General features: G+C 57.4%; 1 protein-coding gene across 1 annotated transcript; it reads left to right on the top strand.

Moving 5' to 3' along the window:
• The first annotated feature begins 1,388 nt into the window (after positions 1–1,388).
• GDAP1L1 (ganglioside induced differentiation associated protein 1 like 1) lies at positions 1,389–14,894 on the top strand. Its single transcript, XM_075018551.1, has 6 exons — positions 1,389–2,067; positions 4,948–5,140; positions 8,592–8,765; positions 10,902–10,999; positions 11,154–11,268; positions 14,166–14,894. Exons 1-6 carry the CDS (start codon positions 1,888–1,890, stop codon positions 14,507–14,509), a joined length of 1,104 nt encoding a protein of 367 aa, XP_074874652.1. The 5' UTR covers positions 1,389–1,887; the 3' UTR covers positions 14,510–14,894.
• The last annotated feature ends 287 nt before the right edge of the window (positions 14,895–15,181 follow it).

The raw sequence follows: 15,181 nt of genomic DNA, 5'->3' as shown, positions 1-15,181 counted from the left end.
CCAAAACCTAGCTAAATAAATAAGTGCCTCCGGAGGTGCCACGTACCTGCGTGACCCAGAGGGATGAAGCAACTTGTCATTTTTTATTCCCAACGGCACAGCATTAATTCATCACAAAATATGCCACTAGATGGGGCTTTCTGGACAGCAATCCACAGGAGAGAACCGCTTCTGCTTGGTCAGGCTGCTCCTTTCCTAAACCCAAAGGTGAAGGGAGCCCCAAAAGACGCTTCCAGGGCAGCGAGGGTTCTCCTGTGCAGAGCGGGCGGGAGGGAGGCTGCAGAGCAGAGAGCAGGACAGCACCATGCGATGGGGCCAGCTCTTCGTTCCGAGCCCAGCTGGCTCTGAGTTTGCAGCAGTGGGGGCCACCGCCCTGACTTTGCAGCCCCAAAGCAGAGGCCGAGCCAGAGCCTTTCCCTGTGGGTGTCCCCGAGGCCAGTGCAGGGTCTCCGGCAGCCCTTGGGAAGCCCTGGGCTGGGGAGGGAGGATGGTTTTGGGGGCTGCTGCCTATGGGGGAGAAAGCAGGGAGGAGGCAGGGCAGGCCATAGCACTTCTCCACCTCACCCCTCCGCCATCACCCTCCTGCACGCCCTTGGGAGCAGGACATCACGACACCAAAGGATTCACTTTCACCTCCCAGTCCCCAGAAAATTTCTCCTTCTGCTACGTTGATGCAGCTGGCTACCAGTTTGGCCCCGCTCCCTCCCAGTGCTCTTGGGCGAAGTGTGCCTCAGTTTCCCCACTTGAGCCAGCTCCTGCAAACCCTCCCCTGTTTCCAACCTCACCGGCTCCAGCGTGGGTGGAGATAGGAGCAACACATGGAGAAGCTGCATTCGCACCCAGAGCCCTCTCGCGGCCCCGAGGCGCGAGCTGGCTCCCTGCGCCTGCAGAACCCTCACCTCCATCCTCTCCAAAACCTGCCTCTACAACCCCCATAATAACCAGGCTGGTTTTACCCCCTGGCACTGGCGGCTAGTCCCACATGTGGGAAATTATCGCCAGGCTGCCAGATTGCTGGAGATGGAGCATGACGAAGCCCAGTGTCATAAAACACAGGCCCAGAGGACCAGGTCGCTGTGCCCAGAAAGGTGTCAGCTGCCTGCAAACGTCTGGGTGATGCTCGTAGCGCCCTGAGAGCAGCAGCTCCTTCTGGAGCTCCCTGAGCAATGGAAACCCAGCCAGTTTGCTACTGTGGCACACCCTGTTAATTCTGGAAATGACCCCCAACCGTGCCTGCTTTGGTGCAGGAGGGTTTGTCTGGTTTGACCCGGCACCCCGGGGCTCTGGTACACAGCGAGGGCTCCTGGGCTCTACCCTGGTACAGACTACATAATGCCCATTAGGCAGTAATTAATTTGCGCTCTCCAAAATTCACTGAATACCTTTAAAGGGCCATTGCCACTTCTTTCCACGAAGGTTGCAAGGCAGGCAAGACACCTGCTAGACATTTTAAAGGCAGTATCCATCAATGTGGCTATTTATTACATATCCGCCATATCTAAACGAGTCAAAAAAAAAAAAATCTTAATCTCTGCTGCAAAATATTCCTGAGGAGCCCCAGGGGCCGGAGCTGCCCCGGATTGCCGAGCTGGCAGGCAGGCAGGCAGCAGGAGCCTCCGCCGCTGACTCGCCTATCGAAGCGATGCCTGCGCGTTTCTGTGGGAGCCCCGCCACGAGCGGGGACGGGCTGCGATTTCACCCACGCCACCGCCGCCGCTGCCGCCACCGTCGTCTCCCGTGACCCTCGGCACCCACCGCCCCACGCTGCCCACCCCAGCCGGGGAGATGGAGCTGCCCCAGGAGTGATGCTGCTGGCAGGAGCCCATGTGATGCTGGGCTAGTGCCGCTCGCGCCCTCGTCCCTCTCCCCGCTCGCTCGCAGGCTGTCATGGCGACTCCCAATAATGTTACTCCCACCAACTGCAGCTGGTGGCCCATCTCGGCGCTGGAGAACGACGCAGGGAAATCCACGGAGGGGGAGGAAAACCAGGACCCGACAGACCCCGCTCTCAAATCCCAGGACAGACTGGTTTTGTACCACTGGACCCAGTCCTTCAGCTCACAAAAGGTAAAAAAAAAAACAAACAATCGCTCGGCCGGGTTCCCAGGGAGGAATCACCTCCAGTCCCCAGGGCAGCCCCTTCGTGGGGAGGGCGAGGGGCTCGTCCCCAGGGCTGGCGAGGGCAGCAGCCTGTGGCCAGGCAGCTCTTTTGTACCTGCAGTTCTGCATTTTAACAGCATCTGCCTGGGGAGGGAACGGGGGGGGGGGGGCTCAGCCAAAGCCTGCTTTTGCTTTGGGATGGTGGCGGGAGCCGCCTTGGCTTTGTGCTCCCTCACAGCCCCACTCTGGCGTGGCCAGGAGCGCAGACAAAGGCTGAGCCCAGGCCCTGGGACCACCCTGCCACCGGGAGAGGGGGCGGCAGCCCCCGAGCTGGGCGCCTTCCAGGGAGCGGACCCCGGCACGCAGCAACGATTTACCCCTGACATTGCAGTAGCGCCCTGGAAATCCAATTCCTGGGGTGCCCCAGCGAGAAATCACATTTTCCAGGCAATAGTAAATGCTCATTTTGCAGCACAGCAGCCGTAGAGCAAACCCGACCTTCTTTTCCCGGCCCCAAACCCCCCCGTCATTCCCACACCGTTAATATTATCTGGGGAACGGGCTATTGAGGGGTGGGGGGAAGACAAAGTTCCCCCAGTCCAAGGGCCCCCTTGAGCCCGGCGGGGAGGCCGGGGGAGGCGGGGGGCAGAGGCGCCCGTTCCTACTTGCAGGCACAAAGAAAGGGGAGGATGCCCAATGCAGCAGGGTGGCTGCACATGGTCGGCTTCGCCGCCGCTGGCAGCTGGTGACTAATGAGCTTCTGATCCGCACCGGCGAGGGATGCTCGTGCCCAGCTCTCCCGCCTCGCTCTGGCCTTGCTGTTATTTTTTTGTCTCGCTCGTTTGGCCGCCGGCAGCGGTTAAGGCACTTCTTGTCCGGGGTTTCCTACGATCGGCCTCACCTTTGCGGGGCTGGGGATGCTGGGGACAGGGCATGCACACCTAGAGCCAGCGGGCCACCTGGCACCGCTTCGAGCTTTGCTTTTGAGGTCGCTTGCAAGGAAAGAGCGTTTGCTGGAAGGTGGACAAGCACAGGCTGGGGTGATGGAGGTCACAGGGCTGGGAGCGGCAGGGGCTGCATGGGACCCCCCTGCAGAGGAGTTTTGCTGGGAGCCGGCTGCGGGCGAAGGTTTTCCTGCTCTGCCCCGGGCACTGCTCAGAACCACCCTCCATGGGCACTGGGCTGTTTGTGGGAGGGATCCTGAGCCCCCGCCAGGATCCGGCCCTCCCTGCAAAGAGATTTTTGGAGTTTTACAGCCAGCATTGGATTTTTACACAAGGTGCCACACGGCAGCCGTGCCGGTGCTGCAGGGACTGGGTAGGGGGTCCGAGCACGTTTTGTCACCCCCAGCTGGGACCCCTCCTTGGGGTGCTGTCAGGGGCTCCCCTTGCCCGCAGGCACTGGGGTTACCCCCTGAGCTGAGCCCTCCTGCCCACGCTGCCTCATGCCCAGCAGCTGCCTCCTGCCAGGCCTTTGGTCTCAGCTTGTTTGAGAGCAGAACCGGGAAGCACGGGGAGTTTGGGAACAGATGCCCTGGGTGGTCCTGCCCAGGGTTTATCCATCAGCTGGGAGGAAAAGCCTGAGAGTAAGTTGCAGTTGAGGGACCCAGGCTTTTCCTTGTTTGACTTTAAAAGAAAAAATTAATTTGCCAGCCCTATAAATAATTAATGACTAATTCCCCAGAACTCTGAAGTACTCATAGAAATGCTTATATTTGTTAAGTTGTATTTTTAGCTGCTGCTAGTTAGAGAAAAACAAGTGCTTTTCCCTCATTCAGTGGTTCTGTAAGATGTGACTGTTTCATGTCCCCTGAGGTTTGGTTTTTTTGCCTGTTTGACATACTTAGTTCATAATGGTCAGGTTTTTATGACCCAGAAGCCTAAAATTTTGCTGCTGTGCTGCAAAATATTTAACACCATCTCAAGCACAGAGCAAAGTAGCAGGATCAGCCCTGAGGGCTGTCCATGGACGATGGGGATGGTGCCCCAATTTCAGCCCCGCTCCTGCCTCCTCCTGCCCCTCTGCACTGCTGGACTCAGCTTTCCCACCCGTGAGAGAGGTGGGTGCCACCCCAGCAGTGCTGCTCCCTAGCCCGGCGCTGAGGGAGGGCAGCAGCAGGGGAAGGGGAAGGCAGTGGTTTTGGCACAGGAGGTGCAAAGGCAATGGGTGATGCCCCCAGGCCGGTGGCAGAGTGGAGCAGGACTGATGCTGTGCAGGGGCTGCTTGAAACCCTCCGTGAAACGGAACCTTTTTCCGGCTCAAAACATGCCCAGCAAAGCCATCTCCCACCCCCGAGCATGGGACATACCTGAGTTAGCATCTGGGCGTCCTTCAGTCAGGTGGTAGCACACACTGCATGCAAGGTGTAGTGTTGCTGCAGCCTCTGCTGCTGCTGCTTCCTCCTCTTCCTCTTCCTCAGGTGTGTGCTGGGCTCTGCTGGGACCCACAGCAGCATCACTGATTCCCCCCAGCTGGGGAGCTGCTGCCTCTCTCCGCCTGCTGCCAAGGGACGGGCTTGCAGCCCACCAGGACCCCTGGCCCCTCCACCTGTCACACGGGCCACCAGTGACCAGCGGGAGGATGGTGGTCCATGATACTGCAAAGTTAGGATGGGCTTGGGTCTCCCCCATTTGCTGGGAAGAGAAATCCTCACTTGGCTGCCTGGATTTTGCAGCTGCCCCATGCCAAGAGCTGCTTGGCTCCTTGCAGGACGAGCATGTGTCATGGCACATCACTGTGCTTAAGTGGCAGAGGAGGACCAGGGACGGGCGATGGGGTGGCGCTGGGGCTCTCAGGGCCAGCTCGGTGCTTGGGGCTCAGCCCTTTCTCCCCGGCCTCTTGCCCTAGGTGCGGCTGGTCATTGCGGAGAAGGGGCTGCCCTGCGAGGAGCGGGACGTCAGCATGCCCCTGATGGAGCACAAGGAGCCCTGGTTCATGCGGCTCAACCTGGGGGAGGAGGTGCCCGTCATCATCCACAGGGACAACATCATCAGCGATTACAACCAGATCATCGACTACATGGAGAAGAACTTCACAGGAGGTAAGGGGGGCTGTGTCTTGGGGGAAACTTGGCTCTAATCCAGACGTTTTTTTCCAAATGCAATGTCCTTTGAAGTTTCTGCTTTACCCCAGAAGAGCAGCAAGCCACCAGCCCTCCTCAAACTTTTACGTTTTCCCATGAAAACAAAGGATTTCCAGCAGAAATCCCCAAATGTCCCTTGGAAGTGCTACTGGGAGGCTCTGGGGGCAATTGTAGCTGGGTGCCCCCTTTTTCTGCCTTGGAGGTCATGCTCCCAAAGCGGAACATTTCCGCCCATTCCCTTGGTGCGTGGTGGCATCTCACCAGAGCCACAGCTGGGGCACGGCCCATGGGAATACTTCTGAGTTCAGCTACCTTTGTACTTTGGCATTGGGTAATGGTACAAAAACCCCAGTAACTCCTTATAAGTGGCCCTGCTGAGACAAGGTGCCTTTGAGCTGGGTGCTGCTCCCCTCTCCCCTTCCTTGATGAGCCCTGTGCCACTGGTCATGGGCAGGGGACCCTGCCATCGCCGGTGTTGCTGTGCCTCAGAGAAAACTGCCTCTTTAAAGTCAAACAAAGCCAGCGGGTCTGGGGACCACGAGAGGAGGATGTGACACAAACCCAGAGGAAGGCACAGCCAGGAGAGGGAAGCTTGTATTCCCCCCCGGAGCAGGGCTGCAGTCAGCAGCCAGCTGAGCCCGGTGCACCAGGATGCTGAGATGGTGCACGAAGGTGGCTATTTGCAGGGCTGCTGTGACAAGCAGCCTCTCCCCGGCATCTCACGTCCCTTCGCCCTTAGTTCCCCAAAACTGCAGGCTGTCGGGCTGGGACCCTCCACTGAGGAGGCTTCAAAGCTGAGCAGGGAGCTCAGGCTGTGCCATCACGACGTTCGCCCCAGCATCCATCCCCCTTGCAAGAGAGACATCAAAAACATCTCAAAATAGCTCCCAAAGCAAGGGCGTCTTGCCAGCTCAGCTGCTGTCCTCTCCCAGCCCCACCACGGTGGTGCTGCTCGATGGAGGCATAATGCTCATTCGCCGGCGGGGCAGCGGGGATGGGATCGGTCAGGAGGAGCCCACGCTGGCAGCGGCTCCCAGGGAATGGCAGCCACTTTCCTGCCTGGTGGCAGCCGAGGGGCCGAGGGGCAGCAGGGACCATCGCTCTGTGGACCCCCCACTGCGCAGCAGCTTCATCCGGTCTCTGCGAAGGGCAGGTGTTCCGGCATATGTGACAACGGGCTGTCCCCAGTGGGAGAGGGACACAGTGCTGCCCATGCACTGGGAAACTCCTGTCATTGAGATTTTTCCAGCCAGGTGCAATTTCTTACCTTTTCACTGAAAAATGGAGAGGGGAAGCTCCAGGGAAGAGGGCCCAGAGCATCACTCCCTGCTGTGTGCTCTGCTCCAAGCCATTGCCCACCAGCGCTAGTTGGCAAAACCATTATCAGGATGCTATGGCATTGGTCTGAGGGGGAAACACCCAACTTGCAGAAACGTGCAGAGCTTGAAAATGCCTTTATAAGAAGGTCTGTTCACTGAGTTACATTTTCCCCTGGGCTGGGAGCATGGTCTTTTTCAGTTGCTTACACACAAACTGAGCATCAGCTATCAGTAAAGGGTAGTGTGATGAGCAATGTTTTTCTTTCCCCAAAAAAGCCATGAATAGTGCCAATAAGGACCTGTGAGGGTGCTTCTCACTAGGGCACCACCCAGCAGTGCCAGGAAACCACTGATGAGTTGGCCAGTGGCAATGCCTCTCAGAATCTGGGCGAGGGGCTTCTCCAAGGGCTGCACCCCCAGCCCCATCCTTCTGAGCCTCCCCCCATCCCATCTTTGCACGGCCCATCCCTTGCTGAGTATATGCAACAGCAGCCCATATGTGCAGGTCTGCCATGGCGTGCAAAGGCAGGACGAGCACCAGCCCACCGAAAAACCTCCCTGGGATGTGCTGAAGGACATGGGCTGGTGGCCAGCATGCTGCTATTTCATTGTGGTTGCTCCGTCTCGCTGCTGGACAGGGCAGTCGCTCTGGATGTGCTGGTTTCCAGATCGGTCCCAGCCTGCCCATCAGGTGCTGGCCAGGAGTCCTATGGAAGGAGCACACAGGCTATAGGTCAGTTATTATTATTTCATTCAGCTGATTGCTTTTTCTCGGGTGGAAAATCCCTGCTTGGAGAGTTGGAGTCCAGGCAGTGGAGGCAGCGAGCAGCTCGCGGGCAGGGAGGAGCTACCAAAATCTCCCCTTGCTCAGGGGACAGCAATGCTGATGCCCATCGGTCAGAGACAGCCCTGAATGAGAGATGTGAGGAGTTTTGCAATACAGGAGCTGCCAAAATTTCCCTGGCTCCTGTCCAGCCGCAGGTGCCGGCAGGCATGATGGTGCCTGGCCCAGGGCAGAGCGAGCTGTGCGTCTCTGCTGAGCAGGCATCGCCAGGCTGTGCCCGCAGTCCTGCTCCTGCTGCTGGCAGCAGGGGTGGGCAGAGCTCTCATTTCAGGCCCTTAGTTAAGGAGCCGTGTTGGCCACGTCTGCCAAAGTCCTTCTGCTGATGTGCCTTAACTCAGCCCAAGATGCCGGCGTGCGGTGAGCCCTGCACTGCGGACAGCATGTGGGCAACTGGGTGTACTGAGTCCTGGTGGTAAATTTACTCACTACCTATTAAATGCTACCTGAAAATGCCATAAACCTTTATGATCCCATAAAAAAAATGGACCTGATATTCTTGGAGACAAGAGCAACATTTCGCTCCTTGTGGTGTCATCCACCGTGTCTTTTGAGCTGAAAGTGTAATAAAAAGAGCAGGATACAAACTGCCCTCCGCAAAAGATGAATAAAACAAACCCAACAAGGCAAGGAAGGTGCCAAGCCAGCTGGGGCGAGGGATGCTCCTGCAGCTGAGGCACCGGCTGAGCACCCAGGGAAGACGTGCTGGGCTCCTTCTTTGGTCATCTACTCCCTGATTACCCATTTTGAATGGGATTTTCAAGGAAGCCCAAGACAATTAGGTATCTCATTGCCCCTGGTGTAACGAGTGCATAACTCAGGAGATCCCAAACTCAAATCCCCGTGTTCTAGCTCTTTTCTGCAGAATGAGAAGATTTTGTTCCCCTTCTAAGAGATGTGAAACCACAGTGTACAAATTCAGGGGCTGCAGAGATGAAGGGCTTGCTACCCTGAGCTCCTGTGGACGTGGGGGCTGCAGGTGTGGGTAATTACATGCGTACACGTCCCTGTGGTCCTGCGGGTTTGCTGATCTCTGGGCACGGCCTGGATGCGCTCCTGGCCGGGATGGGCTGAGTGGAGAGGGCAGAATATGGGGTATGGTTTTGAGTTACTGCACTGCCACAGCCAGCCCTGCGTAGAGGTAGCTCAAGCAGGATTGCACACTGGTGTCCAGTGCAGGCTAATGAGCCACTCAGGAGTGCCTGAGCCCCCCGGGTCCTGCTTAACAGCTTTCCCTTCACCCTGGCAGAAAACGTCACCCAGCTGATCCCCGAGCCGGGCAGCCTGCTGCACTCGCGGGTGCTGCAGTACCGGGAGCTGCTGGACTCCCTCCCCATGGACGCCTACACGCACGGCTGCATCCTGCACCCTGAGCTCACCACCGACTCCATGATCCCAAAGTACGCGACCGCTGAGATCCGCAGTAAGTCGCCTCTCCAGCGGGGCTGCCCAGGGCCGGCGCCAGCAGGACGGCTCCCCCAGCCCTTCCTTTAGGCTCAGTTTGGCTCTGCAGCCCGGTCAGCCACCCTGCTCTTGCTCGTCTCCCCTTTCCACCAACGCAGGCAGGGACAGAGCTGGGAAATAGCAAAGCACAGCTAATCTGGGAGCTGCAGGCACCCTGTAGAGGCTTCCTAGCCCTGGGGGTGTCCAGGCTCCCATGGGCCCTGCAGGCTTCTCGCTCAGCTCTTTCTAGGGCACATGAATTTGCTCCCTCTCCTGCACATCCCCTCTCCTGCACATCCCCTCTCCCTCCAATAGCTCTAAGGGCAGAGGTGGGTGACTACAGCCAGAGTTGCAGATAGTGGATGAATCGGCATAAGACTGTGTACCTGACCTTCAAGTGCTCATGAAACATTGACGATGCTTAATATAACTCAACAGCAAGGATTGCTCCCGGAGAGAGTCCCTTGCCAGAGAAGTGACCTTGTTAGGAGGGCACTGGCATGCCCCATGTCTCTCCCCTCCTTTAGGCTCCGGCCCCAAGCGGCACCTGTAGCAAACACTGTTCCCCTCCCACTGTCCCTTCAGCTGCTGGTTCACAGATGGTCCCTCTGAAATGGGATGCACTCAGCCACAAAGAGAAATAGGCTGTTCCTGAGGTGTATGTCATGGTCTGCCCTGCCTCTGCTGGCACCCTGCACAGGCGGCTTTCCCCATGTCACAAAGCACCACCTCCACCCCCAGACCTTGGGCAGATGCAGGGTGCAGAGCCCATCCCCTCCCCAAAGGGTCCTGCTGCGATGGCTTCAGACCCCGTCTGCCTTGCATCACCTCCCCAGCACTCTGCCGAGGTCATTAAAAATATCTCCCCGTCCAAACCTCCTCGACGGTGGCATTTTTCCCAAGCCATTGCAACAGAGGGGCTATGGGCAGGTCCGTGGGATGCCCCAGTGCCTCTGGTGCCCTTCCTCCCCAGCACATCCCCTATGCCCAGGCAATGCTTGGGCTGCCCCGCTGCAGTGGGTGCTGAGGCAAATCCATGCAGTTGTGACCCAAGGAGACGGTGAACCAAGGGCCAGGTTCTCCCAAGGGGAACAGGGGAACAAAACTGGGGTGATATCCAGGCTTCCCTCTGAGTTACAGCCCCAGGAGAGCTGGCTGGGAGCCTTAGCAAGCACGAGCTTCAAGGCTCGTGGTGGAAAACAGGGAGTTTCACCATTTTGTGGCAGTGTGCAGCCTGCTGCTGGCTGCCGCCCCAGCCAGCCCTGGCACCTCCCACACCCACGCGTTGGCAGAGCCAAGCCCTTGTTGGAGGGACAAGGAGGGACAGACAGATGGTCCCTGGCAGGAAGAGATTAGCCCAGCTTCGGGTAATTTATGTCGTCCCTAAGGTGTTACTCTGCATCTCGTATTCTCTTCTTCCATTTACTCTGCTCCTTTCCCTCCGTTAGCTCCCTTGCACAAAGCCCTTTGCATCCTCCCCATGCCCCGGGAGGGAGGAGGGTGGGTGTCTCTCCCATGCTCACGATGGACTCCACACTACTAAATTGCATCCCCAGACACCGAGCTGGGCAGAACAGCTTCATTCGGGAGGGAGCGTTCCTCCCCCTACCCCCGTGCTGCTCTGCACGCACACCCACACGTGGGCAGCCAGCTCAGACATCCCAAAGGATTGACCTGCTGGGGATGGAGCTGCAGGAACCAGGTTATGGGGAAGCTCGGGGTTGTTCTTAAAACAGTAAGAGACAGAGAACTGCTGGCAGCTCTAATATGAATCCAGCAAAGGAAACAGAGAGCTGAACCCACCCTGAAACCCACAGAGCTGGGACTGGCCACAGCCAGGGAGGGGGATCTGCTGTACCCCACAGCCAGTGCTGCCTGTTGTGAGCGGATGGGAGGGCTGAAGAAACCACGTGCCCTCGGGAGAGCATGCGATGCCCCAGCCACCCACCCGTATGGCAGCACAGCAGCAGCAAGCCGTGAACTTGGCCCATTTAAACTCTCTGGTTTCGTGCCACAACACTATTTTGCATGCAGGACGAGGTGCTTTGCTACCGGACACAAGGTCATCCTGACCCCTGCCAAACACAGCCCCCCCAGCCCCTCTGTCTCCCCCCAGGACATTTAGCTAACGCCAGCACGGAGCTGATGAAGCTGGACCATGACGAGGAGCCACAGCTCTCAGAGCCCTACCTCTCCAAGCAGAAGAAACTCATGGTAAGTAGGTCAAAGCCGCACACATCTCTGGCGGTGGGGGGACGTGACCCATGGACCTGCCACGGGCACCTGGTGCCTCGTGTCCCTGCGTGGTTGCAGGGACACGTGTCCATCCGTCCATCCATCCCCCACCCTAATCCTGCTCTCCACCCAGGCCAAGATCCTGGAGCATGACAACGTGAACTACTTGAAGAAGATCCTTGGTGAACTGGGGATGGTGCTAGACCAGATTGAGGCCGAGCTGGAGAAGAGGAAACTGGAGTACCAAGGTACGCGCTGGGCTGCATTTATGGGGTGTTTTTCCACACAAGACCGAGATGCAACGCCAGGAAGAGCTGATGGCTTTGCACCTGATGAACATCCCCATGGGCAACTACTGTTTTTGGGTGTACCAATGTTGTTGCAGCTGTGGTCTTACTAACCTCCGGCAAACCACCCCTGCTCTGGGGAGCCCCCGCGCCCCTTGCCAAAGGGGACAGCAGGACCTCTGTCCTCATAGCTGCTCTGTGGGAGCTCTAAAGTCATCGCAGGGTGGTGGCAGGTCCCCTCCGCCCCAGTGAGGGGCTGCCAGTGACTGATGCCCTGGCCGGTTCAGGAAGGAGCGGGCTGGCCCCAAGCTGTTGCACCACGAGGAGCACAGGCTGACAAAAGCGCAGGGCTGGGGACATGTCCTGCAGCCAACCCCCCTGGCCACGGGACTGCTGCACATCTCAGCGGAGCACGGGCAGGGAAACCTGATGGGAATTTGAGAGGTCCTAGAGGGGTGGGAGCCTTTACAGGACTTGCGTCAAATGCCAGCAAGTGGGAGAGAGCAACACCAGCCATCCCCGACATCAAACACATGCTGCTGGGTGCCTGCCGAGAGCCACCCCAGTGCCCTGGCAGAGAGGGATGCATGGGCACAGCTGGGCATCACTTGTCCCGCCGTCACCCCAGGTTGACGCCATCATCCTCCTGTCCCCGTTGCTGGCAGGGCTCGTAACCCCAGCCCCAGAACGGCTGGTGGCTGCCAGCACCGCGGTGCCAAGTCCGGAGGAGAGCCCAGATGCGGTTAATCAGGGGACGGCCCCACAGCTGCCCCTGCCCGTGGGGCTGGCCTCGGCCACGGGGAGCCCTGCGTCACGCTCGGGGCCGCACCAAAGGGCCCTCGGAGATGCCGAGGTCGGGCCCTGCAAGGCACCGGGTTGGGGATTTGCCGAGGGCCCTGATGCACTCACAGCAACACCCTGCGTTGCCCTAATTGCCTCCAACGAACACTCTCATTAACTAATCTGAGAGCTGGGATAGCTCAGCAGAATTCAGTCTAATGAGGTGCCCTTGGAGGACGTCCTGGGTGCCTGGAGCAGAGGGGTGGCTGCTGCCGCTGCCGGCACCTGGGCACTCCGCTGCCTTCGGTCCTTGCGTGCTGCTCCTGCCCCCCAAACTCCCCCCACCGTGCCCACAGCCACGTCAGGATCTCAGCAGCGGGCACAAGCACCAGCCCTTTGGCAATTTCCCAGGAGCCGCAGTGCAGCAGCTCTCCTCCCACGCAGCCCAGGCTGCCGGCCGGAGGCGCAGCGATGCAGGCAGGGCAGGGCAGGCAGGAGGAGGGTGGGAGATGCTGCAGGAGCACAGGGCGACCCCCTGCCACAGGCACCCCATTCAGCTGGGACAGGCTGGTCCAAACTGGGGTTGCCCCATGGATGCAAAGGGGACGAGTTGCCTTTGCTTGTGCTTCTGCCCCACCTTGGTGCTGGGAAGGGGTGCAAGGGGCTGGGGCACCCCACAGCTGGGTCCAGGTCTCAGCAGCGGGTGCAAGCCCAGAGCCAAGAGGGGTAGGGCCGGATCATGGCTCTCTCCCAAAGTCGCCATCCTCACACGTGCTTTCTCCTTCACCCGCGGCAGTGCCTGGGAGCAAGGCAGCCACCTCAGCACCGTTTCCCTTACCTCTGAGCCAAAGCATCCTCAGGGTCCCCACAGAACCCCCCCAATTCATTAGTCACTGAAAACATTTATTGACTAATTAGGCACAGGCAATCTGTCCACTTGGGCTGTGCCTCTAGCCGGATTAGGCAGGCTGCCAAGCGGCTACAAATGAGGGCTGCTAATTACCAGTAATTCCACTGGCCTGGCTCTGCAGGCAGCCCTACAGCACCAATGCCTGCCCAGGGGTGCAATAAAGGTGCCTCTCTCTCCTTCCCTGATATAGCAGCCACAGGACAGTGGAAGAGCCCCAAAATTAAGGATTTGGTGCAAAGACAGGGGCTCAGGCTGGATGGGGCCAGGTTTTGTGCCCCTTCTGTTGTTCTTCCTCACCTACACCTCCCTTCATCTGCCTTAGCTCCATCCTAGCCCTGCTCCTTAGCATTGAAATGGCAGCAGAGGAGTGTTTAACACTATCCTGGCCTGAGCCCGCCTCTTGCAGCCTAACAACAGCTTGGTTTATACCTGGACATCTCTCTGGTGAGGTTATTTCCAGGGTCACCCATTACCAGGGGCCGCCAACGCTTTAGCGTCCATCCTCATGACCAGCATTCACACTGAGCTCCGCCTCCCCCGAAAACCTGTCCCAGCACAGATGTGCTGCCAGTTTTGGTGTCCTGGAGCAGGGTCCCCGGTGCGGGAGAGCGGACAGAGGCAGGACCTCCCCAGCAGTGCACTGGGAGAGCAGCCAGACTGGGCCAGCAAATGGTTTTGATTCCTGAGGATTTCTCGCATCCCTAAAATAGGACAAGTTAACATGACACTCCTGAAACAGCTCCCAGTACAGCCAAGGACAACCACTGCTGCTCTCCCCGAGCACTAACACAGCAGAAGGGGTCACTGCACCACACCTTCCTTCAAGGGGGGGTTAAGGGCCCTTTTCCAGGGGCCTCCAGGGTATGGGAGGATGCCATCTCCTGCTGCTCTTGACTTCAGAGAGAGGCAGCAGAGCCATTTTGCAGACAGCGATTTGTATCTTCATGTGGGCTATAAATGATAATCTCATATTCCCAGCTTTGTGGCCCCCCCATATCCTCCATCACATAGCCTGGTAGAAGGGGTCTGATTTATTGGGATATCAGAGCGCTGAGAAAAAGCACCCCAGGTCCAATGCAAATGCTCCTGCCTTTGCGGATCTTTTGAGCAAGCCTTTAGGTGCCCACCCAAGGGTTTCTTCTTACCCTACTTACTTCTCTCTCTCCAGGGCAGAAGTGTGAACTTTGGCTCTGCGGATGCGTCTTTACTTTGGCCGATGTCTTATTAGGAGCCACCCTGCACCGCCTCAAGTTTCTGGGACTCTCTAAGAAATACTGGGAAGATGGCAGCAGACCTAACCTACAGTCCTTCTTTGACAGGATACAAAAACGCTTCGCCTTCAGGAAAGTTTTGGGAGATATACATACCACTCTCCTCTCCGCAGTGGTACCCAATGCCTTCAGGCTGGTCAAGCGGAAACCTCCCTCCTTCTTCGGAGCCTCCTTCCTGATGGGATCTCTGGGGGGAATGGGATATTTTGCTTATTGGTACTTAAAGAAAAAATACATCTAGTGCTGGCTGCTTGGTGTTTAGTTTGGTGTCTCTGTGCTGTGTGAAATTATGATGAAGCCTCAGTAACTGTAATGAAATTTGAAGCAAGGTAATGAATAATTATATTGTTTAATGTAACATTCCATAGTCTAGAAGTAGAAACGTATACTGCAAGGAAATAAGACAACAACAACAACAAAAAAATGCGTCAACTTGTAAATGCCTTTTTTAGGTTTAAGTATTCAACTCCAGCGAGAGGCTCAGGGGTTCACGGGCTCAGCCGTGCTCACCGGGAAGTGACGCCGCCTCCGGCACCGGCCGGCTCCAGTGGGAGAGGCAGGAACCCCGGGAAGTTTCCTGACGCCCAAGTTAACTAATGGGACTCGGATACTCGGTCCTGTACATTTGTGTTTCCAAATTGTTCACTGGCCACATTTCACACATGCAGATAGCAGGGACTTTCTTCTTCTAGAAGGCGTTGTGTTGTTGTGCTCGGAGGCTTTCCTGGGAGCAGGGTGCAGTAGCTGGTCACAGTCAAGGTGGATTTGCATTCTTCAACTATCCATTTTTTAAATTATTTTCATTAAAAGGAATATTTTTTATTGAGCTGCTTTTAGAATGTATCCACTTTCTACGTCTGGTTTTGGTGGGCTTTTTTTTAAAGAATTTAATGTCTGTCTTTAACTGCCGCAC

This window comes from Buteo buteo, chromosome 2 (genome assembly GCF_964188355.1).
Source record: "Buteo buteo chromosome 2, bButBut1.hap1.1, whole genome shotgun sequence".
NCBI classification, from domain to species: Eukaryota; Metazoa; Chordata; class Aves; order Accipitriformes; family Accipitridae; genus Buteo; species Buteo buteo.
The sequence above is the reverse complement of the archived record's forward strand: the minus strand, read 5'-3'. Positions and strand labels throughout refer to the sequence as shown.

What these genes read in the sequence shown, in the direction of transcription:
- GDAP1L1 (XM_075018551.1), top strand. Translation starts at nt 1,888, where the DNA reads ATGGCGACTCCCAATAATGTTACTCCCACCAACTGCAGCTGGTGGCCC. An exon ending in AGTCCTTCAGCTCACAAAAG is followed by an intron (nt 2,068 to 4,947) that starts GTAAAAAAAAAA and finishes CTCTTGCCCTAG; the next exon opens with GTGCGGCTGGTCATTGCGGA. An exon ending in CGCGACCGCTGAGATCCGCA is followed by an intron (nt 8,766 to 10,901) that starts GTAAGTCGCCTC and finishes GTCTCCCCCCAG; the next exon opens with GACATTTAGCTAACGCCAGC.